The 22,863-nt window shown below is 52.0% G+C and overlaps 1 protein-coding gene across 1 annotated transcript; it reads right to left on the reverse strand.

Moving 5' to 3' along the window:
- Nucleotides 1-1,189: 1,189 nt before the first annotated feature.
- SALL3 (spalt like transcription factor 3) lies at nt 1,190-19,796 on the reverse strand. The gene is made up of 3 exons (XM_039463767.2): nt 19,690-19,796; nt 4,577-7,968; nt 1,190-2,492 (listed from the first exon to the last, which is right to left on the reverse strand). The coding sequence occupies exons 1-3, from the start codon at nt 19,769-19,771 to the stop codon at nt 2,061-2,063; spliced, it is 3,906 nt and encodes a 1,301-aa protein (XP_039319701.1). The 5' UTR covers nt 19,772-19,796; the 3' UTR covers nt 1,190-2,060.
- Nucleotides 19,797-22,863: the final 3,067 nt, after the last annotated feature.

Genomic DNA, 22,863 nt, shown 5'->3' on the forward strand with positions numbered 1-22,863 from the left:
ATATGGTACCAAACACTAACCGAAAAACAAACAAAACACACACACACACCAAAAAGGACAGATAAATAATGGGAACATTCAGCTGCTGAAACACAGCGACCCGAAGCCACCTCAGCTTTCTCTGCCTAACGCTTGTGACACCCCGAGCCCTCATCCTATGAGAAGAGACGGCACGGTGGGGCAAAGTCACATCTCATCACCGTGGGAAACAGAGCTGTAGAGTTCCAACTTCGTGTCCAGTAGAAATAAACAGCTCATGAGCTTTCGATCCTCTTTGTTCAGTGACACGCTGGCAGAAACAGCCCATCCTCTTACAGTGACTTTTGCTGCTGCCGTGGTTATGTTAGGAGAAGATTGTTCTGTTTCTGCTTCAACTGAGAAGACTCCGCGGTCTGGGTCTTTCTTCAGGCACGCAACTCCTGGCACTGTTACCCAGCTACCAGAGCAGCCCTTAACACTGCCGTTGTTGGAAGGTCATAGTGTCAGACGCAGCACACTTGCAACACACGAAAATGAGGTAGTTCACACAACGCCGCCTTCACCGCCCCCGCCGCCCGGGCCCTCCCGGCTGGAGGCTCGGCCATCCGCACCAGGCTGTGTCTGAATCATCAGAGGACACTGTGCTTTGCTTTCATCTGAGAAGATAATAAATAAATCAGGAACTCGGAAAATTTCAAAGTCATGACTGATTGTACTGCCTGATACTTGCTGTTTCTCTTGGGTTTCCCGTCCATGTGACCAGTGCCGCCAGGCAGCCACAATCTTGTCTGTGGGTGTGAGAGACCCGCTTACATGAAGCTCAGAACTGCACAATGTCCTCTAGGTGCCTTCCTGGCTTGCACTGATGTCACCGTCCTGGGATGGACGCACCAAGGTTTCCTTAGGGGTGGTCACAGCTTTTAAATGGGCTTTGTACAAAAGTTAAGTAAATCATTTTAAGAAACGGCAGGCCCTGTTTTACTGAGGAGCTGACAAGTTTGGTGGCTTTCCTGTGTAAGTGGCATGGATTTTCACTATTGTTTGACTGTAAGACAAAACAAGAAACAGGTTTTTCCCCCATTTTCCTTAAACCAAAGTACTATTTATAAAATACTTTACATCTTTTTAAATTTTCAAATTATAGACAAACCTCCCGAATACAAAATACTAAAAGTGCAATAGTATAAATTAAGAGTTTGCAACCACATCATACAAACATTACTTTTTATTGTACAGTGTTGATAATGTGAAGTATTTTCTCACAGCTGTTTATAATGCTGTGAGTGATTTACGGTGATGTCTGTCTGTAACTTGCTCCCCAGTCCCTGGGCTACAGACCACACTAGGAAACAACTGTCCACATAGCAGCTACAAACATTTAAATTAAAAAAAAAAAAAAAAAAAAAGGCTTGTTACTGACAGGTACTTGCACACAAAAAGCATGCTATCTTTCCCAACGGAACTTCACAACTTTGCCTGCATTGAAATAATTCACTTATCTTTAGTAAAACAAACCTTGCTTTAAAAACAAAATCACATAGCCAGATGTATTCTGCGGTACAAAAGCTTCATTTAAGATCGGGCTAGTATATTGTCTGTTACCCGCATAATCTTAACATTATAAATACTACAGACGAAGATACTGTTATCATATACAGCATGGGGAGATCTAAACCACGTCTCTGCGATGAAGCGTTCTAAAAAACATAGTTCAAGTGTCTCAGTCAAACGAAACCATCGGATGAGTTTCACTGGAATACTGCAGGGGACCGTTTCTCCCTCTAGAGATTAGTCGGTTTTAGGGGAAAGGAAGGGGACATGTTGTGAGCTCTTTCTGGTCCTAAGACGGTTTTTCAAGCACTTTTTCTGACGGAAACTTATTTAAAAGATTGCAGAGTTCTCAAGGACAGTCAGGCTTGCCGCTGAGAGCACCATGCATTGCTTCCAAGACCGCCTCTCAGCAGCCACACGGTGAAAGCGTGTTCTGCTACGTGTGAAACTCAGGAGAACTGAGGCAGGAGAGGTCAGACGCCTGATGCTCCAGCCCCGGGCCTGGGCAGGACGGACGCGCGAGTCACGGGCTAGTTGATCCCAATCTCCTTGTTGTCCTCGATAAACCGTGTGAACGGGCGGCCGGCTGCTGTTTCCGAGCCTGCTTTGTCCAAGCTGACGATGGGTGGGCTGCTGCCGGTGCGCGCCTTGTCCATCCCACCGGCCATGGTGCCCAGCGGGGGCAGGGCACTGCCCCCGAGACTCACGGGGAGCTGAGGGATGCCTCCGTTCTGAATGACGGAGATCTCATTGTTCTTCATGGCCAGCCCGTTAGTGATGGCTGCAGCATACTGGTTCCAAAAATTGGGGTCAACATTCATTGCCCGGGCTGCCAGGTCCTTCTGGAACATTTCAGAGAACTTCAGGGCATCACCCCCTAGGAGAGCCATGGGGTTCTCCACAGACAGGCGGCGGCCGCGCCTCGCGGGGGCGTTATTCCACATGTGCGTCCCCATGTGCACCTGCGCGAGACATGGAGACAGCCCACCAGTAAGCGCCCAGCCACGGAGGCGGAGCTGCTCCGCTTCCACGGCGGCAGACAGAGGGCCACCCCGCTCCCAAGCACCACTCAGGGGCAACACAACACTGGTGGACGTTTCTGGGCACTTTGTATTTCTACATGCAACATCTCGTTTTATTGAATACAATAAACAAAACCAATAAATATAAATTAATGAATGTGACCTTTCAGTTGACAAACTTCAGAGTGATTTTCCCTTAAGGTGTAAAATCCACGTGGCCACCCAGAGAATGTTCTGGAGCTCAAATGGTCCGGGTCTGGTGCCTTCACTCGCCTGAGCCCTGGGTCCCCTCCGGCCTCCCGGCCCCCCACCCTGCAGCTTCTGTGCTGGGACTCTGACTGCCTCTCTCGTCTTGCTTTCTCTCAAATAAGAAACATTAACACTGGAACATCCCAGGGCCACCTGTGGCCAGCCGGTCCTTGGGCGGTTCTTCTCTGGCCCACACATGCCCGGGAGAAACCATAGGCACCAATCTTTGGGCTGTCTGAAGAGGCTGCCGGGGCCCAGACAGGCTGGCTTTGCAAACGTGCACTTCACAGACGACAGAAACCAGCCATCAGCCGACAGTGCAAGGCACTGCCCGAGCCGCCCAGCGCTCGCCACACCCCCGTCTCTAACGCTGCTGCTGGGGCCTCCCACAGGAACACAGCACAGTGCTGGCTCCCCAGCCCCACGCCGGGAGCTTCTCACCCAGCACCCTCCTGTGGGCCCTCTTGGCAGCCACAAGGACGGAACCACAGGGCCTGCTGGGCGGCCTTGCCTTGGAACTGCCTGTATGACGTGTGAGGTTCAAAGCTAAGTTGACTTTTTATCAGATTCGAGAGGGCTCTGGGCCCTGGGCCTGCCCACCAAGTTGCAAAGTGAGTGTTCTCACCCCTAACTAATGCCTGACTCCTGCTGAAGCCATCAGAGGCCCAGCTGCATGTGGCCCCAGGAGAGGCCCAGCCTCCTGTTCCTCCCACAGCCGCTTAACGGGATGCAGTCTATGTGTGTGCGCACAGGGACACACAGGCGTGCCAGACCACACACTGCATGCACATTTTCACGTGCACGTTATACATGTATGAATACCTCACACACCCCACATGGGGCACCCACACACGCACTCATGTGACCCTACACACGACTACACGTTACTCACATGCACACTGTACGCACACACATCACACCCTACTACATACACACTACTCACCCACATGCACATCCTGCTACACACCCATACCACCCACACATGCACACACCCTATCCACACATCACACTACACATCACACACATGCATGTATACCCATGCACACCCTACACACATCACACCCTACCACACACCCACACCATGCTACTCACCCACATGCACACCATACACACCCATACCACACATGCACACCCTACATACATATCACACCCTACATTCACACCACTCACCCGCATGCACAGCCTACACACCATCACACCGTGTGACACACCCATACACTAACCCACGCACACCCTACACACACCCTGCTACACCCACACCACACACATGCATGTACACGCACACACTCCCTACACACACCCCTACTACCCACCCACAGCACACACATGCAGGTACACGCACACCCTACACACACCCTACCACACACCCACAGCACACACATGCATGTACATGCACACCCTACCACACACCCACAGCACACACATGCATGTACACGCACACACTCCCTACACACACCCCTACTACATACCCACACCACACACATGTACACGCACACCCTACACACACACCCCCACCACACACCCACACCACACACATGCATGTACACGCACACCCTACACACACACACACACACACACACCGTATGTATACCCGTGCATGGGTATACATACGCATATACACCACGCTACTGACCCACATGCACACCCTACGACACACGCACACACCCCCCCAACACGCGTGGCTTCTGGTCCCCTGGCCAGGACGGGAGCAGGACGGAGGAAGGCGCCGAGGCTGGGCCGCACCGCAGCCGGACTGGAGCCCGCCGTGCTCTTACCTTGAGGTTGCCCTTGGTGGTGAAGGCCCGGCCGCAGATGGTGCAGCCGAACGGCTTCTCCCCGGTGTGCGTGCGCTCGTGGATCTGCAGGGCGCTGGCCGAGGAGAAGGTCTTCCCGCACGACTGGCAGTTGTGCTGCTTGGGCGTCCGGCGCGGCGGGGGAGCCAGCATGGGCGCCAGGCCGGGGCCCATCAGTGTCTGAGGCCCAGCAGGGACCTGGACGCCCGTGGGCAGCGGGGGCCCCTCGCCCAGCGCCATGGCCTTGCCGTGGCCGTTCACTTCCATTTTGATCATGGTGGGCGCGGCGCCGGAGACCGGGCTAGGAGTGCTTTGGCTGGGACCTAGAGCAAAGTTGGGGTCAAATAACGGAGAAGGCAGCTCTTTCAATCCGTGCGTCAGCAAGTGCTGTTTTAAATTACCCATAGTGGAGCAGCCCCGCCTGCAGAGCGCGCAGACGAACGGCCGCTCCTTAGTATGGCTGCGGTAGTGGATTTCCAACGCGCTCTTGCAAGCAAAAGGCTTGCCACAGACACCACACACAGCGCTGGGACACTTACCCCGCTCTCGGTTCAGGAACAGCAGGCTGAAGGGCGCCTCCTCCTTGATGCCCGCGCGGCCGGGGGCGCCTCCGAGGCTCGGGGCGGGGGGCGGGCTGTCGGGCCTTTCGGTCTTGAGCGCGATTTCCGGGGGCTCCTCCTGGGCGCCGGGGCCTGGGGACTTGGAGCGGAAGCTCTCGCCGTTGCTGGGGGCCGGCGACAGGGCCGGCGAGGACTCGGACTCGGACAGGGCGGGGCTGCCCGCGCTGCGGCTCTCCAGGTCGCCCACGGCCGACGACGAGTCGTTGCTCAGGCGGTCGCTGTCCCCAGACCCGTTCTCCACGGACTTGAGGCCGGCCAGCTGCGGGCAGCTCATGACCGAGTCCATCATCTTCATCTGGTTCTCCAGAGCGGCGATGCTGGAGATGACCGAGGGCGGCGACGGCGGGCAGGACCCCGCGTAGGGCAGGAGCGGCTTGGACAGGTCGCCGGCCGCGTCCTTGAGCTCCGCGTCGTCCTCCATGGAGTTCTCGTCCATGTCATCGTCGAAGCTGCTCAGCGTCTCGGCGTTCTTGTCGTCGTAGGCCAGCTCGGAGTCCATGGCGTCCTGGAAGCCCTCGGGCAGCGGCGTGTTGGGGATCTGGCCGCCCATGTGCATGCGGATGTGCTGCTGCAGCACCACAGCGTTGGTGAACTTCTTCTGGCAGATGGGGCAGGAGTGCTGCACGCGCAGGGGCGGCTTGGCGCGGTGCACGCCGAAGTGCGTCTTGAGGTTGCCCTTGGTGGTGAAGGCGCGCCCGCAGATCTTGCATTTGAAGGGCCGCTCGCCCGTGTGCGTCCGGTAGTGCATCTTCAGGGCGCTCTGGCAGCTCAGCACGCGGCGGCAGATGACGCACTGGTTCGGGTCCGTCATCTTCTTGTCGATGTTCTCCACCAGCTGTTGCAGCTTCGAGGTTTCTGACGTTTGCATGGAGTCCAGCAGCCCACCGAAGGGAAACTGGGCCTTGAACTGCTCGGAGACGGCGGGGAGCCCGGGGCTCCCGAGGCTTGTGGTCGCGCTGTCCGTGGCGGCAGTGGCCGTGGGCCCGGTGCCGGCCTGCGCTCCTGTAGGAGCGTCCCCGGCCCTCGGGTTGGTGCAAGGCAGGCTAACCGGCTCGGCTTTAGTTAGGGGTGGCCCGGCCAGGAGCGGTTGTGGGGACTCGGCGGTGGCCGCCACGCCGGACTCAGGGTTGTTGAGGCCGGGGGACAAGGAGGCGCACTCGCTGGAGGCGGGCGAGGGCCTCTGTGGGGAGCGGCTGGCGGGGGTGGCGCTAGGGGAGTCGGTGTAGCCCAGCGTGCCGGGGACAGTGGGCGGCAGCTGCAGCCCCACGGACGTGGGCACGGTGGGTAGCACGGGCTTGCTGTCCAGCCAGGTGGTCACGGGCTTCTCGGGGGGTAGCGACATGCCGTAGGGGATGCCCGAGCAGGTGGGCACGTTGTCCAGGTACTCGGGGACCGGGTATGGGTTCATCTGGATGTGCGGGTACTTCTCCTTGTGCCTCTGGAAGTGCACCTTCAGGTTGCCTTTGGTGGAGAAGCGGTTCCCGCAGATGTTGCACTTGAAGGGCCGCTCACCTGTGTGCGAGCGCAGGTGGATCTGGAGCGCGCTGTCGCTGCCGAAGACCTTGGCGCAGAAGCGGCATTTGTGCTTGAAGAACGGGTCCTCGGCGCTGGCCTTGGGCTCGAACACCGACACGTTGGGCGGCTTGCCTTTGCGGTGCTTCATGAGCGCGGACAGTGGGTCCAGGGCGTTGGCTGTGGCCGCGATGCTGACCAGCGGGTTGGGGAAGATGACTCCGCTGGTGGAGGTCTGAGGTAGAAGCGGGCTTGGCAGGCCAGGCGCTGCGCCCAGCAGAGACCCGGGGCCCAGCGCGGGCGGTGTGGACGCGCTCTGGGGCTGCGAGGAGGCTGCGCTGCTCTGCGGCGCCGGGGTCGGGGCAGCGGGGGCGGCGCTGGGGGCCACGGGGGCGCTGGGCTCGGTGGGGCCGCCGGGGGTGCTGGCGCCGGACGCAGGCCGGGACAGGGGCTGCGCGCCCTCGAAGGCAGCCGGGGCGACAGGGCCTGAGCCTGCGGGGTTGGCGGCGGGGGCCCCGGCCGAGAGCGGGAGCGCGGCCAGCCCCGGCAGCTGCGTGGGGGCCGGGCCCGGGGCGCTCGGGGCGGCCGCGGGGCTGAGTGAGGGCCGCGGGGGCGGGCGCTGCATCAGGGCCACCTGGCTGCGGATCTGCTCGATGAGCTGCAGCTGGTGTATCTGCTGCTGCTGCAAGGCCATGAGCTGCTCCAGGATCAGGGGCACGGCCGCCGCCGCCACGCCGCCACCTGTGCCCGAGCCGCCCGCCGCGCGCGCGCCTTGTGAGAACTGCGCCACGGCCACCTTGGTGCTCAGCAGCGCCTCCAGGGTCACGTTGGTGCTCGGCGCGCCGTAGGCGGGTGCGGGGGGCGCGGGGGCCGCGGGCGGGGGCCGGGGCGGGTGCGTGTCCCCCGCGGGCTCCGCGTCCATGGGCTCGGCCTCCTTCTCCACGGGCCGGGCCTCGCCCTCCGCGCCCTCCGCGCCCCCCGCCTCCTCCGCCGCCTCGCTCTCGGCGCGCTCGCTGGGGGAGCTGGCGGGCGAAGGCTCGGGGAAGTCCTCGGCGGGCGGCGCGGGCGCGTCCTCGTGCACGATGAGCACGGGCGGGAGCTTGGGGCAGCTCCGCTGGTGCTCCAGGAGGTCCGCCCACTGGAAGAACTCGGCGCAGCATTTCTCGCACACGCTGGTCTCCTCGCCCCCGCTGCGGCTCTCGGGCCCGCTGTCCGCGTCGTCCGCGCCTTCCCCCGGGGCGGCTGCAAGACCAAGAGATTGCGTCAGCCGGGGCCGGGCGCCCGCCTCCATCTCAAAATTTTGCAAGCGTAAAATCAATATTTTTTATTTTGTACAAATTACCCCACTTCAACATGTCTGACGTCCCAGCGTGCGCATGCTATGACTCTTTCTAGCTAGCTAATCATTTTCTTAGCCCAATCCATCAAATTATGAGGCCCTATCAATTGTGGATACTGCTTCCTAATGAAATTCCATAGAAGTCATTGATTTCCAATATTTTCATACAATCCGCGGCTACACTGTCTGTTGGCTACAAAGCCGGCTTTCGATGGGCTCATTAGGATTCCCCTTTACCGTCCAGCTTCCTCATTTCCAGCAAAATTAGAGATGCCTTTGCCAGTTCACTTAACATTGCTGAACTAATCTGTAACCTTTCAAACTCACATCAGCACCTGACAGGGCCGCGCTGTGGCCGGTGTGGTCCCCACCACGCGTATTTCTCATCTTCATGCAACGCGGACAGTCCAGATTTAAGGTAACGTTACGGACAGAACCTTTCAGGTCAATGGGCATTTACTTTATGTAGGCAATTTTGCCTCAATATTTTCATTTGTGAATGTAACAAAGAAAACATGAGCGTTTCTTCCATCAGTTCAGAAAAACAATCTCCCCCGACTCAGAGCAACAGAGCAATCCCTCTCTCTGCCCTTGTGCTCTCTTCCAGATACGGTACACTTCTGCATTTTAGGATTTGCCAAATCCGTATCAATACAGTCTAGGCATAAAACACATCATGTTTAACACAATTAATTGGCTCTGTCACAGGCAATATTTCTTGGCAAAATGAACTAAAATTACATGTTACTGTTATTAGCCAATAGAATTCGGTGGTCTGTTAACAAACTAGAAATTATGTATTTAAAGTTCATTTATGTTGACATGTTTAACATGAGGATGCTGTAGTCAGACACACTTTTTGTACCTACTTTCATCTATTCTCATAGAAGACTTAGCAAATTATATGCTTGCGCCATAGTGGAAACCCTTTAATTGGTTACACATGTTTAATTACTGTTGCAGGCAGCCACTTCCTCTGTCTCCCCTTACCCTCTTGTGCCGAATAACAACCAAGTTTAATGAACAACTCTAATTCACACCTGATCAAATAAATAGCTATACAGGAACGAGAAATCAACATACAGCAACGTCGCTACCTTCCATTTTTTGGGTGGTTGGGGTAAAAACGAATTTCCAACAATTACTCTGGTTCTCTGTGCTTGCCTGGATATTACTGACTTGTAACTGCTTTTTGTCAACTTACAGATGGAGTGACGGCAACAAATCAGCTCCAACAGACACAATGACAGCTGCACATCAGCTCTTTGTTAAACGCGCACCGTTGAGTGTGAGAACAAAACATCTTCAAGTCGGTGTCCCCGGAAATAATTTAATGTTAGAGCACCAACAAACGCATTTGCTAAAAAGCTCCAACATCTGTTGTTGACCTTGTTTAGGGTTTTGGAAAAAGAATAATTTAGCACTGAGTTCAGAAAATTCTGATTAAAAAAAAATATCGTGTAAAAACATACTTTTCCTCTACTGGAAAAGAAAAATATTTTCTGGAGGCTAGTTTGTGACTCACTATGAAGGCATTATTCCCAGGTAATTTATACATGCCTTTAAAAAATTATTAGCAGTGTTCAATTAGCATTTTCTTAACTGGCTAAACCATCTGAAGGGGAGAGAAGTTAGAGCTTGCAGCCCATAAAACCTGCTAGACTTTTAAACGACATTCAGCACTGAAGATCAGACTGCAGCAAGAAGTCTCATTACTGTATGGAGCAAGGAATGTAATAGGTATCTGTAATGAGGTTGACTGTAGCTGGAAGCAAAGACACAGCTGATTGATACTGCAGATAGGCGCATTAGCAAAATAAATACTCCGCGTACTCAACTTTGCTCAATGTATGCAAAATCTAATTTTAAACCCCCAAAGGTTATGAAGCAGGGCAAAAAACAAAAAGGGCCTCAAATGTTCAGGTAAGTAGTTTCTTAATGATTGATAACAAATAAGGCCTAGCTCAAATTCTAGTCATGCATCTTAAAAATAATCACAAAATGGAAAGAATGTCCACTTTTAAACTTATTTCTAGGACTGGAATGTTCTTCAGCAGACTTGCATGTTTAAAAACAAAAATCTAAGTAGCCATTAAAAAGTGCATCTGCATTAAGCGTCCACATACATCTGTATGCACAGAAATGACTACTGTACCTAGACAAGGAGCAGGATTTTAAGGGGTTTTCCAATATTTTGAAACTATGATATGAAATATTTTAAAATGGAACATCTCAATAAACTAAATGCTTGCTAATTACACTTAACTCCTTATAGGGCATAAAATGTATAACTTATAACATGCTATACAAAAACATTCAGGCAGTATATACATTTGCAGTTTTACAAAGCGTGTATCTTACTAAGAGAATACTTTTGCTTTCTATGGACTATGTATTAGAGGCAGTTCTTTGAGAAAATGCTTTAAAATTAGGTTGATTCCTGGATCATTAAAAGTGAGTTTAGTGTTGAAAAAATTAACTTACATAACCACAAATAAATTTTATCCTTAAAACTGAACATCTCCCAGATTATGTCACAAAAGATCTTGTGGTTTTTGCAAAGGTCCTGACCCAAACAAGTCTCTGTTTACCTGAACGATCTGCATTTTTACATTCCCAATAGTTTTTGTTTTTTTAAAAATATGTTAAAATATTTTTAGGGTTCACTTCCTAATTCATGGATGTTGGGAAGTGTTTCCACAGGCAGTAATTTCACTTTTCCCACTGGTAAGTTTGCTGAATTGCAACTGTTTCTCAATTGCGGAAATTGTGCAAAGAATGTTTAAGCACTTTCTGCCAAATAGTTAAGTCATACTGTTTAAAACAATTTTAAGTGATAATTGCCAACACAATGAAAATATTCTTTTCAAAGTAACATAAGCTCCCACTTCTTCCTTCAAAATCGAAAAAGGAGATTGTGTTTAAAACGGCATTGTGATCATTTGCACCTGCTAACAGTTCATTCTGTGAATGAGCCCCAGGAAGCAGACTACGCTGGATTGCATAAGCAACGCTCCATAATAAATTGGACTTTTGACTAAAACAGACCTGAAAGGTTATTCCTAATGAAGGAAAAAGCATTTCAATATAATTCAGATTTATTATTTCAGGCAAATGAATCAGGATCATCATCTATACTTTCTATTGAGGTTTGTATGAAATACCAATGTGATCACCTCAATTGTTCTCACGTGCTCAAGCTGTGACTGCCTCTCACCAACATTTAAATGTGATTAGCATTCCACAAAGCTGTAGATCAGAACGAATTTCATAACATAGGCCCGAATAAAAGAAATACAGGTTTTAAAAAAAACAACCTAACGTATCACATATGGAATTAAAATTTTGTCTGCATACTTTAAGAATGTTATTAAACAATCATAGTAAACACTTGACTGAACTGGTTGTAGGAAATAACTGAATCTATTTCACTAAGGACAGTTCTTTAGAAGTGGCAAGACATGTGCTGACCTGCAGAGAGTGCTGGCATCTGACGCAGTCTGAAGAATTAAAAGTTCTTAGAAACTGCTTCTGTGGCTCTCCTCATGATGGTGATCAAATGCATATATAAAAGTGTTGATGTGCTAATCTGACACTATTTACTTACGTGGAAGTGCCGTCTATAACAAGCAAACCCATATGGGGAAAATCTGAATTTAGTCCACAATTTTATCATATCAACTTCTAATGCCCTTTAATCCTGCCAGCATTTAAAGCCAATATTATGTCAGATTCAAATGTATTTAACCATCTTTTAAAATTAAACTTATATTTTAAACTGGCCTGTATGCTCCAAAAATAGAAGTGATTACATTCATTAATTAATATGGCCTAAACTTTGTATGTCAAGGCAAGACCGTATCAGAGAGGAACCGTTAACAACAGCGTCACAGTGACAAGTCTGAGAAATTTATTTCCAATGCAATTTTCATTTTCCCTCTCTGTTTAAGGGGATGAATTAAAAAGCAAGCACTGCCAACATGACCATTAAGGTCAAAGGAACTCATTTTTTGCATACTGTTCAACAGCACGGATGGCCGGGAATGGGATTATATTAGAACAAGTTAAGAAAAACGCCAACCCATTCACTAACAGAGAACTTAGCCAACGCTCTTCCCTTCTTGGTGAACGGCAGTATTTGGCCAGGGCCACTTTCAGGAAGTACCAACCTATTTGCTGCACTGCTCCTGTGAGAACACGAAGGCGTCAGGACTGCTCTGGTACAACCCCCGCTTAGCTGACCTCAGTCAGCGTCACCCCATGGTGCACGCTGGCCACCTGCACTACACGGGATAAAAATAGAGTTATTTTTCCATTTAATTTACAGCTATCCCAACGTGCTGTTTACAGCGAAGACGTTCAGGGTCGCCATCACCATGGGCACATCCCTGCCTGTCTGTGTTTCTCAGGTGTACAGAAGAGGCGAGGAGGGTCCCACATGCCTTTCAGAGAAACCTCTAACAAAAGGGTAGGTGCAAAGATGAAAGTTTAAACAATACATGTATTTTCCCCTTCTCATCAATATACACAGAATGTTTAACAAACATGTTTGTGGTCTCGGCGGTGACTCTCGGTGCGAAAGGAGCCCCTCAGACTATTTCTGCTCCTCGCTCAGCTTTAATTCCTGGTCTGTAATAGAATCTACCCATCTTCTAAGGAATGAGGTATCAGAATGACAAGCAGAATTTTTAGCTTTTATCTTTTTAAAGCCACACGTGAAAAACATTGTAGTGTGTGTATGTGTGTGTGGGTGTGTGTGTGTAAGATGCAGCTGTGTGATTTCCAAGCAAACCAATCCTTTGATTTGGTTTTATGTGAGAAATCACATGAGAAATAACCTAAGTCTTTTTTCTTTTGTAAAAAATAAAAGTTTACTTGGACTAATATTACAATGCTCAATTTTTACGTACACTTTATGTTTGCCTGAGTATGAACTGTGTACTAAGACACACTGTACACACACAGAATATTTAAGACAAAGCTTTCTTCAAAAATTTCAAGCTACAGTCCTAACATTTCAAGCACAGTGACTTGTAAATAAACTAACCAATTACAAAGTAGCATTAAGATAGGTGTTCTATAATTTTCTTTATCCATCTGAAAAGCTCACCTTTAATACACTTCTGCTGCCTATTTTTTACTCATTACAATTAACAAAAGGAGAAGCAGAATTTGTTAAGTGCAGGGAAAGGGATGTAACTTCTCCACTTCAATTAGTAACTTTAAAATGCCACATGGATCTTCAAAAAAGGAAAATGGACTTTTTCCTTTGTCTTTCCATCTCTTAAAGATCCAGAGAGCATTTTTCCAGTTTTCCTAAATTGTTAGGAGACACTTAATTTTCTTGCAAATTAATTCTTTTTAACTCCTTATGATAGCTTTGAATCCCATAAAGAAAGATGAATTATCACATACTGAGCCCAAGCTGTGAAACAGGAGGAGACAAATAGAGACCCCTACTGTGTTTAACAATGTAGAAGAAATTCCAGACGCAATAGAAAAATTTTCTGTCCTTTTCCGGAGACCTCAGAGCGTGTGCGCACGGCGCTGAACAGTGGAGGGCACTCTTGCCATGCTCAACGCGGCTCTGACCGCGCACGCCCGCATCAACGCAGTGGCCCACACCTCACATTTGTTAAGTCACGGCCACCTGTGGCACAGTCACCAACTGTCTTCTGCTTTAAACATTTGCAGTTTTTAATCTGTGCGGTGAGGCACCGGGGAGGAGACACTGTCGCCTTTATGGGTCCACGCGGATGGAGCGGGACAGCGACTATCTGCCCTCGACGCTGCTTCAAATAATAAGACGTTTGTTACAGTCCAGGTTGCACAATAGTTCTTTTCATTTAGATGTTATGCTGGAACCACACTTATAATGAATGCACATACATCACTATCTATGCCTAATGAAAAACACACAGACCTGAAATCTGTCAGCCGATGCAAACAATTTCAATCAAAATATGATTGGGGGGTGAAAAGAAGGTTTTGCTAAGTCACTTTTGGTGAAGATTATGCAGATGGTTTAAATTCACAGGCTGTGGTCTCACTGACTTAACACATGAAATTAAACGTGCTAGTTCATGACATGCCTACTGGAAAGCACCCAAGCACTGGCCATTTTTCAAACCCACTATGCATAAAAATAAATATGCAAGACCACTTAGACGTATAAATGCCTACACCTAAATAGCTCTAGAGGGACTTGCACCACGCTGCATCCAGAAACAAGACTCCGGTCAGCTGTAGCCACTGTCAGCCCGCTCACACCTGGGGTCAGGTGATGGAATCACTTCCATCATGTCAGCACTGTACGGCACAGTTTCATTTCTACAGGCAAAGTCTGCACAGACGCAAAAAGTCATCCCGGAAAAGCCACGGCCCCAGGTCGTGGAAACCAGTGACTCTGCAGGTATACAGATCCCACAATACCATTACCAAACAGTGCCTCGAAGGTCACTCTGGAAAAGAGGGCCAGTGATGACCACGAATTTCGACAGAGTGCCGCGGCACCTGCAGGGTTAATTAGACAGTTCAAGATGCAATAGCTACACAAAAGCAAGCCGTTTTCTCTTCTTCTTCAAGAACTATAAACACTTGTGCTGAACTAGATGGCGTCTGAGAAGCTGTGCAGCACGGCGCAAGCTCGCGGGAGCTCTAGTTAACACTCAGATTCAGTGTTAACACTTAACAGAACAGTGGTGAGCCCTGTTGCCAAGGTCAACAGCACAGATGCACTAATTGTATTATGAGCTTGACATCTAGCGGCCACCCCTGGCAGGGCAAAGCAGGCAAAGGTTAAATCAGCAAGGCTTGTCAAAGCACTTCTAACTACCCACCTTCAGGGAGAGACGGTCGGAAGCTGGCCAGCACTCTGCAGCCCCACCTTTTCAGACTTCAGACAAAAAGGCTTTCTGCGCCGAACTGGCTGCTAATGCTCTCAGAGAATGCAAAGGGGGCAGGGGTTTTAGATAGTAAGCATAACTAATCTGAAGGTGATTGAAAAAGACAGGCCCGCAGAGGAAAATATTTAGACAGCACACTGGCATTATCCGGTCCCCTCGGTGGACAGTGTCTCTGTCTCAAGAACTCTTCCCTTTTCAATTAAGAAACAAATCAATCTTCATCTTTAACATAGAGACCATTCCATTATTTTCCTACAATTAATATTTGATACTTTCTGGAACATGACTGGCCTGGTTTGCTTGGAAATCAGTTAGCTGCATTTTAAGTCATAAATGTGTTGAAATTACATGAGAGAGACTCCGAGACAGGCTTTTTTTAAAATAAAACTTTGCTTGGAATATTAGATTGCTCAATTTTTACCTGCATTTTACGTTTGATCGTGTGTGAGACACGCAGCGACGGAGGTGTGCTGTGACTACAAACACTTCCCTGCAGCAGCGGCTCCGCTCACGTCACCACGAGACTAAAACATGTGGGGCTTCTTCTGGCAACTAGTCCACGAATCATGCAGGAAAATAAAAACTAATAAAAACAAAACATCCTTCCTGTTATCGTTTAAAAATTAAGCTTCTTGAAACTATCTCGTAGCATTCAAAGATGGTGCATAACCTCATTAGAAGTAAAAACGATTTTTATTGTACCTAAATAAACGCCGGTGGCAATCCTTTTAAGAATGCTAAATTCTAACTAATGGTCAGCGCAGAGTAGAAACCCTGGTTGTACTTTTGCTGAATTACCCCCAAAAGAAAATGTTCTTAGGGCTACCTGGAGATGAATGGTATAGCTTTTTAGAGATTGCAGAATGAAATCTGACCCACTTTTGCCGTCATCTTGTATACAAAAAATAACCAGCTTGCTAAGTAACTCCTGCTGTTACTCTATACCTTTTTCTCTTTCTGGCTTTGAACAACGGATCTAAAAATACCGGATAATGCATATGCCATGGAAGTTTAAAATGGATTGCACATAAAATTCCCTAACTCTGTTACATAATCAGCTCTCTCTCTGTAAGGTGGGAATTAATTGGCAAGCTTTTTTGTTGATCACAGAAATGTGCATTTTTAAAATAGGTTACGTTTTTTTAACATTGTTTTTCAAAGAAATGTTTGCAAAATCTTCTTTTCGTCTCCCACCACCCAACCCGGTTACTTACTTTTTACCTTTCATGTTTCAGAGAAAGCAATCTGCCTGTGAATGTTAGAAAGGGGCTCCTGCATTGTTCCTTTTGGTATGCTGAGTTGTAAATGTGAGCACCGAGGGCAAACCATGCACATACAGATAAAAGAAAAGGGTCCTGAGCCAAGCACTGGTGGCCGAGCCTTTCCCTTCATTCAGACACAGTCTGTGAATACCACTGGTAAATTCTCAAATCACATACTCACCACATTTAAAAGGACTTTATACTTCTAAGTTGGCAGAAAATAAAAACACTTTGAAGCAATGAGTGCTAACAAACAAAATACAGGATGGTAGGTCAATGGTTTTAAATTACAATATCCTTTTGTTCCTTCTTAAATATGTATTTTCTAACAACAATAAAACGTATCTTTCTTAAATTGTTTTACACAAGAAATAGCAATATTGTATCTTTTAAAGTTTTAACTGTGATTGGAAGTTTTAATTAATTTTTCTTAGAGCAAAAATACTCAGCTGCCTCAAAAGATTACTAGTGGCGTAAAGTTAACTGGACCCCAAAGCTGCAGCACCTTTTCCTCGAAAAGAGGAGTGAGACAGTTGGCAAGGAAGTAATGAAAGACATCTTCTGCTAGGAATGTCTCAATGACTCTTAATAATAAGTATGTGCATATTTTTTACAAAAGGATGACTTTAGAACTTTACATAAATTATCCTTACTTTTTCTGATTCTAGACACGTCATCGTGTTTCATTCCTGCAGTGATAAGGTTTGGGTAGCACCAGTCATTTTTGTATAGAATCTTTTCATTGCTTCAAAAATAAATCATAATTCTTTTTTAAGAAACACAGGCTTTGTGCTATAAATTAATGTGACTGTGCATGTCCCCCATTATACTAAACATTTTTGCATATAATATTTGCTCTGCATGACATTATCAATAGCTTTCCATTTTACTGCTTGTAGATGGACCTGCTGCTTTAATTAATATGTCACTCCCCGAGTGATACAAAGGAATGATTTACTTCGTTTCTAAAACATTGTAAAGTGACTGAGCTAACTTGTAACTTCCGGCATGGTCTGTTTATTTCCATCGCATTTAACAAAATTACAATTTTGAGACGATCTGATTCACGTTGGAATAATTTGGTTTCCACACCTATTTATTTTAAAAACATTTTTACTTAGTCATCTGAGGAACGATGCTGAGTGCGACTGGGTAACACAGAAATGGGGCATTCCTTAACAGTGAACAGAGTGTCTGTTGTGCTCCATGGACAATCTGCTTGGAAATAATTAAATGAGAGAGAACTTAAAAAAATAGTTTGCCTAAACTATCCTCAAGCGTGGAAACAGCTCGGCCAAGACTCAGTCCCAGTGTATTTTGGGCCTGTTGCAAAATGTGACCAGCAACTGTGGCAACGTCTGGATTACAACTCTGGATGCTGTGAAAAACACAGGCTTGAGAAGAACTTTAATTCTACCATGGGTGAAATACCTGAATATTTTGCATGTCTAAATAAATTCGAGCAGCCACAAGAGGAATTCAAAATAGAACTTGTGAATAATTTATCCCATCTTAGGCTTTCAAATATAGGCGATATAGCCCTCTACATGTTTACACTATTAAGTTCAGCATGCTCACATTTCTGAAGTGAAATTAAAAATGAATAGCAGCGCCTCAGCTTGTTAATTGTTAAATACAAGGGGTTTTACTCTATTAATTAAAATATGCTTTAATAAAAGGAGACACTGCACATTTTGATAACGACCCTACAAAGCTGAGAAGTATTTACATTGTTGCATTTTGGGGCGGCTGTGAAAGCCGATTTTAAGCTATTCAGGAGCCACAATAATAAAGCTTTAAAATTCCTCACTGGGATGCAATGTAGTTCTTTTGAAGGAAAGACTGTCTTTCTCATTCGGCAGAAATAAATCCATTCATTTGATCATGTAGTCATTGAGGGCGATACAAAACAAACCAAGTGTGAGAAATTCTATGTGATGAAGTAAACAAAACAAAAAAAAATCCATTTCCATGACAAAAAGATTCTTTGTCCTTAATCTACCCACCATATGCAAGCGTTTCTTTTTAGCATATCGCCTGTTCTAATCTTGGCTGACTTGGCTACGCAGATAAGACTCCCTTACCTCCACGGCAACAAAAAGCCCCCAGCAAGCTCACTCATTTTATTTAATTCATTAATTCCCCAGCCGCGTCACAAGCATGCTCTCTCGTTCTCATCCGACATGGGTGTCTACCTGCTTTGTCAAACTTTCCTCCACTGTGTGGGAAACTCTTCCGCCCCGTTTCCTTTTCGCAGACAGTCTCATTCTCAGGGTAAAAAGATCACCATCTGCCTCCTGCAACTTGTAATGGGTCAATCATAAAAGTTGGCCTGCCTATTTTCCTAAGGAACAAATTATTTTACGTGCGAGCTGTGCTGCAGGCTCGGGGGCGCGGCGCCGCCCTCCTCGGCCCTCCTTCCTGGCGCCCTGGGGGCCCTGCGGGGCGCGCCGAAGCCTGGGGCCGCGGCCTGAGGTTTTAACTCGACCAAGGGGCCCGGGGGCACCCCAAACTCGGCGGGGCTAAGGTGCCGCTCTGGGAAGCCCGGCCCTCCGCCGGCCTCTAACTTGCGCGGCGCCTGCCCTTCGCTTTTAGAGGTTTCAAGGAGGAAGCGCCTAGCAGCGAAACGACTGCAAAGGCGTCTCCAGCGCCCGGCCTCGGTGGATCCAGAGAGACGGGAGAAGGCCCGCGCAGAGCCTGCAACGCCCCGGAAACACGGGGGTTCTGCCGCGTGCAGAGGGCAGGCCCCAGGCCGCCGCCGCGCTCACCCCAGCCTAATCCCCCAGGCGGCCATTAGGCAGGGCCGAGACCCCGACCTTCCCCTCGCCTCGTAACGCGATCATAGGATGCGTCCACGCGCTGCGACGCGCGGGTCACCCGAAGCCGGCGGTGCGGGGGGCCGGGGGCGCAGGCGGGGCCGGAGAGGTGGCGTGGGGCCCCTGGGACCTGCGGCGCCGAACAAAGCTGGCCGGGCAGGCGGCGGGGTCCCCGGCCCGCGTCCAGCGGTAGGTGGGCTCCGGTGGCCTTCCCCGCCGCCGCGCTCGCCTCGGGGTCGCCGAAGCCGGCCCCAGCGTCCGGGTGCAAAGACCCCGCGGAGCGGCGCGGAGACTGAGGCGCCGTGGTCTCCCTCCCGCCCCGGCCTCCGCCCGGGGCCGCGCGGGCTCCGCGCAGTCCTCGAGCCGACCGCGGCCTCGGCGCCCTCCGCGCGCAGCTCCCCAACTCGGAGGAGAGGAGCCAAGTTTACTTCGCCCACAACTCTCTCCGCGGCCGCGCGCGCTCTGCCGAAGCACACGGGTCCCCGCGGCCGGCCTGGCGCGGGGAGGACACTCGCTCGCGGGAACCGGGGAACTTTCTCCCGCGCTCGGACGCACGCGCGCGGCCGCTCCCGCCGCACGCGCTTCCCCAGCCCGGGCAGGCAGCCCCAGACCCCCGGCCACCCCGGAGCCCCGGCCCTCACCGTGCTCGGGAGCCCCGTCCGGCGGCGGCAGCTCCTCGTCCGACTTGAGGTGCTGGGGCTTGGCCTGCTTGCGCCGGGACATGCTGCTAGCGGCGCTCAGGCCCCGCGCGGGGCAGCGACATCAGCGGGGCGGCCGGCGGAGACGGCGCGGGGCGGGCGCGGGACGGCCGGGCGGGCGCGGGGCGCGGGGCGCGGGGCGGCGGCGGCGGCGGCGGCGGCTGCGCGGGCCGCGCATGGGGCTGAGCAATTAGGCTGGTGAATAATGCATGGCCATTAGCCCAGGGCCGCGCGGATTGGCCGGCCTCCAGCGGACTCCGGCGGCCTATGCAAATGAGGCCGCGCTCGCAATTAGCGGCCGCGCCGGCGAGGAGGGGCCGCGGCGCCTCGGGACCGACCGGGGCGCGCGCTGCCCGGCGCCGCCTCACATCGCGGGCTCCGGCGCCGCGCTCCTCGGCCGCCCCCGCTGCGGCTCCGGCGGGCCCGGGTACGGCGCGGGCCGCGGTGGCCGCCGCTCCGCAGGGCGCAAGCGGCAAACTTTGGCGGCGTCCGCGCGGCGCCGTCTCCGCCGGCGCGCCGGGCTCGCCCCTTTATAGAGTGTCTGCGCCGCCGCCCGCGCCCCGCGCCGCGCCCCCCCGCCGCCGCCCGGCAGCCCCTCCCGGAGCGAGCGGCCGCGGGCAGGGCTCCGGCCCGGCGCCTTTGTCTCGGCCCGGCCGCTCGGGCGCCTCCCGCTACGGACGCGCGGGGTCCGCCGGCCGCCTCCGCTGCTCCGCCGCGGCTGTCGGCGCCGCTCGGCGCAGCGGCCTCGCTCGGGCTCAGGTGCCCCCGGCTCTCCGGACCTTCTCGCCCGGCCCCGCGTCCCCTCCGCGGGCTCCCCAGGCGGCCGGCCCGGCTCGGAGCCTCGCGGCCGGAGCAGAGCGGAGTGCGCACGCCGCGGTGGCAGGACTTCGGCAAGACCAACTTTCCGGTTCGGAAGCGGCGCGGGCCGCGCGGCTCCTCCCTCCTCTCCCTCCCTCCCCCGCGTGCCCCCTCCCCTCCGCTCCCCCCTCTCCCCGCCCCCCAACCCGCGGGCCCCACCGACTCCGGAGCGCCCGCCCCGCCCGCCACCGCCACCGGGGCAGCCTCGCCCCCGCGCCAGCCCGCCGGGGCCTCTCCTCTCCTCCGGCGGCGGCCTCTTAAATGCAGGAAAGGGAGGGGACCGCAGGGCCCCGGTGTCCACCCCAGTGCCTCATCGCCACGGGCGCGGTGGCCCGGGTGCCCGCGGAGTGGGCAGCGAGCGCGAGCGAAAGTTCCAACTCCGCCAAAGTCCCGCGCGCGGCCCACCGTGTCCCTGGGATTTCAGGGATGACCTGGGGGCCAGGTGAGGGGGTTGCGCACTTTCGGATCTGCCCCACACCCCGGGGCTGCTGGCGCGGCGCGTCCCCCGCCCGCCCCCTCGCCCCCTCGCCCCCTCGCCCCCTCGCCCCCTCGCCCCCTCGCCCGCGGTCGCACGCACGCGCCCTCGCCCCGCGTGCACAGGCGTGCACTCCCACCCGCGGCCGTGCACCCGCTGCGCGCTCTCCCGCCCGTGTCCTCCCTTCTCTAGCGGCCGCCAGGATGTGTCCCAGGCCCGGTCGCCGCCGCTCCCGCGCCAGTGCTCCTCGCCTTAGTGCGCCTTTTTTCATTTCCTAAATTTCTGATTTTTGTCCTTGCAAGTGGCCCTGACTGGTGCGAAGCGTCAGCACAGATGGCCTCCTGGAGCTTCCCGAGTCGTTCTCTGGGGGAAGGCGGCGGCGAGCGGCCGGCCCGGGGCGTTCCGAGGGCCGAGAGCTCCAGGCAGGGCTGGTGGCAGGGGTCCGCCTAGGGTAGGAATCCCCGCCTGCTCCATCGGACCCCGGCCTGGCGCGGTTGGCCGCGCTCGGCGGGCTGCCTTCCATTCTAGAATCTTCCCGCTTGCTTCCTAGCCCGCGTTCTCCCGCCGCCTTTAATTGTGTAAGTTTGACGAAGTCAGAGCTTTGGGTTCCAGGAAAAGCGCTGGAGAGTCTCAGAGGAAGGGAGGGCGCAGGTTGGGGTCATCTCCAAACAGCCCCCATCGCAACTTTTGGAAAAAAAAAAAAAAAAAAAAAAAAAAAAAGAAAAACCCAAACACCCTTAAGGTTGGTTTCATTTTGCCTTTTGGTGGCAGGCGTATTCATTTGAGTTATTTTTTTTTCAAGACAGACAAATAAAAGATGTTTGAAATCTCGAGTTATTCGGTTTAACACACACATCGAAGGCGCTTTTCTAGTTAAGCTGCGGGGGAAATCTCTTTATCTCGCCGTTAGGCTGCGAACTTTTGCAGATGCTCAGGCTTTGGGGGGATGCTCTGGCATCTGGCGCAGAGACGCCCGGCGGGGAAAAGTTTGCAGCCCGGGCTTTAGGGCGCGCGGAGTGGGGGCGAGTGCAGGAATTTTTCTGAGAAAAGAGGGGCAAAGAGAGACGTTGCGGGTGGGGAGAGAAAAAAAGGAACGCAGGGGGGAGGCGGGAAAGCAGCCTGGAGAATGCGAGTTTCTGGCAGAATTTACAGGATTAAAGAGTTTGGGGAAGTCGCAGAGCCGCAGCGGAAAGGCAGGGGTCTGAGACTGTTTTCGAGGAGAGGAAGAACGCAGAACGACCGCTGGTGGGCCAGAGACGGGGTTGAAGGTATCCTAGCTTTCATGACCTGGTTAATTGTGTCACTCCCTCTTTTTTCTTCCTTACCGCTGCTACTACTTATTCTATTTTTTTTTTTAACCGACACACTTTGGGGAAAAGAAGCAGACTGAGGTTCCCACGGCGTCTGACGCCTGTGGAGCAAGTCCACGCAGCCTCTGGGCCCGGCGCCACCAACTCCTCCGTGGGTCATTTTAAGCGCGCTGCGCCCACCTTCTGTGGCGTAAGGCCCGCTCCCCCTGTCCCGCACCCCTCTCTCCAACAAACTTGCAGGATTTCCTGAGGTCTTTCTGGGGCTTCCAAACGCAACTGTTTAATGTCATCGATATGTTTTGCATTTCCTACAAGGTGTGGACGTGGGAGGATCTCCTAAGTCCCTCCAACGAAGGCAAGTATGAGGCTCTGGCCCTTTATTTGTAAGAAGCAAGCCTTCAGATTGCAGAAGTGTCGCGCGGGTCGCCGTGTCATGCGCGAGTGGGAAGATGGAGAAGGCTGGCGCGGCGCTTC

This window comes from Saimiri boliviensis, chromosome 13 (assembly GCF_048565385.1).
Source record: "Saimiri boliviensis isolate mSaiBol1 chromosome 13, mSaiBol1.pri, whole genome shotgun sequence".
NCBI lineage: Eukaryota > Metazoa > Chordata > Mammalia > Primates > Cebidae > Saimiri > Saimiri boliviensis.

Excerpts from the sequence above, each read along its gene's own strand:
- SALL3 (XM_039463767.2), bottom strand. The coding sequence starts at position 19,771 with ATGTCCCGGCGCAAGCAGGCCAAGCCCCAGCACCTCAAGTCGGACGAG. Across the intron at positions 7,969-19,689 it reads GGACGGGGCTCCCGAGCACG|CCGCCCCGGGGGAAGGCGCG; the intron begins GTGAGGGCCGGG and ends TTGGTCTTGCAG. Across the intron at positions 2,493-4,576 it reads CCACCAAGGGCAACCTCAAG|GTGCACATGGGGACGCACAT; the intron begins GTAAGAGCACGG and ends TGTCTCGCGCAG.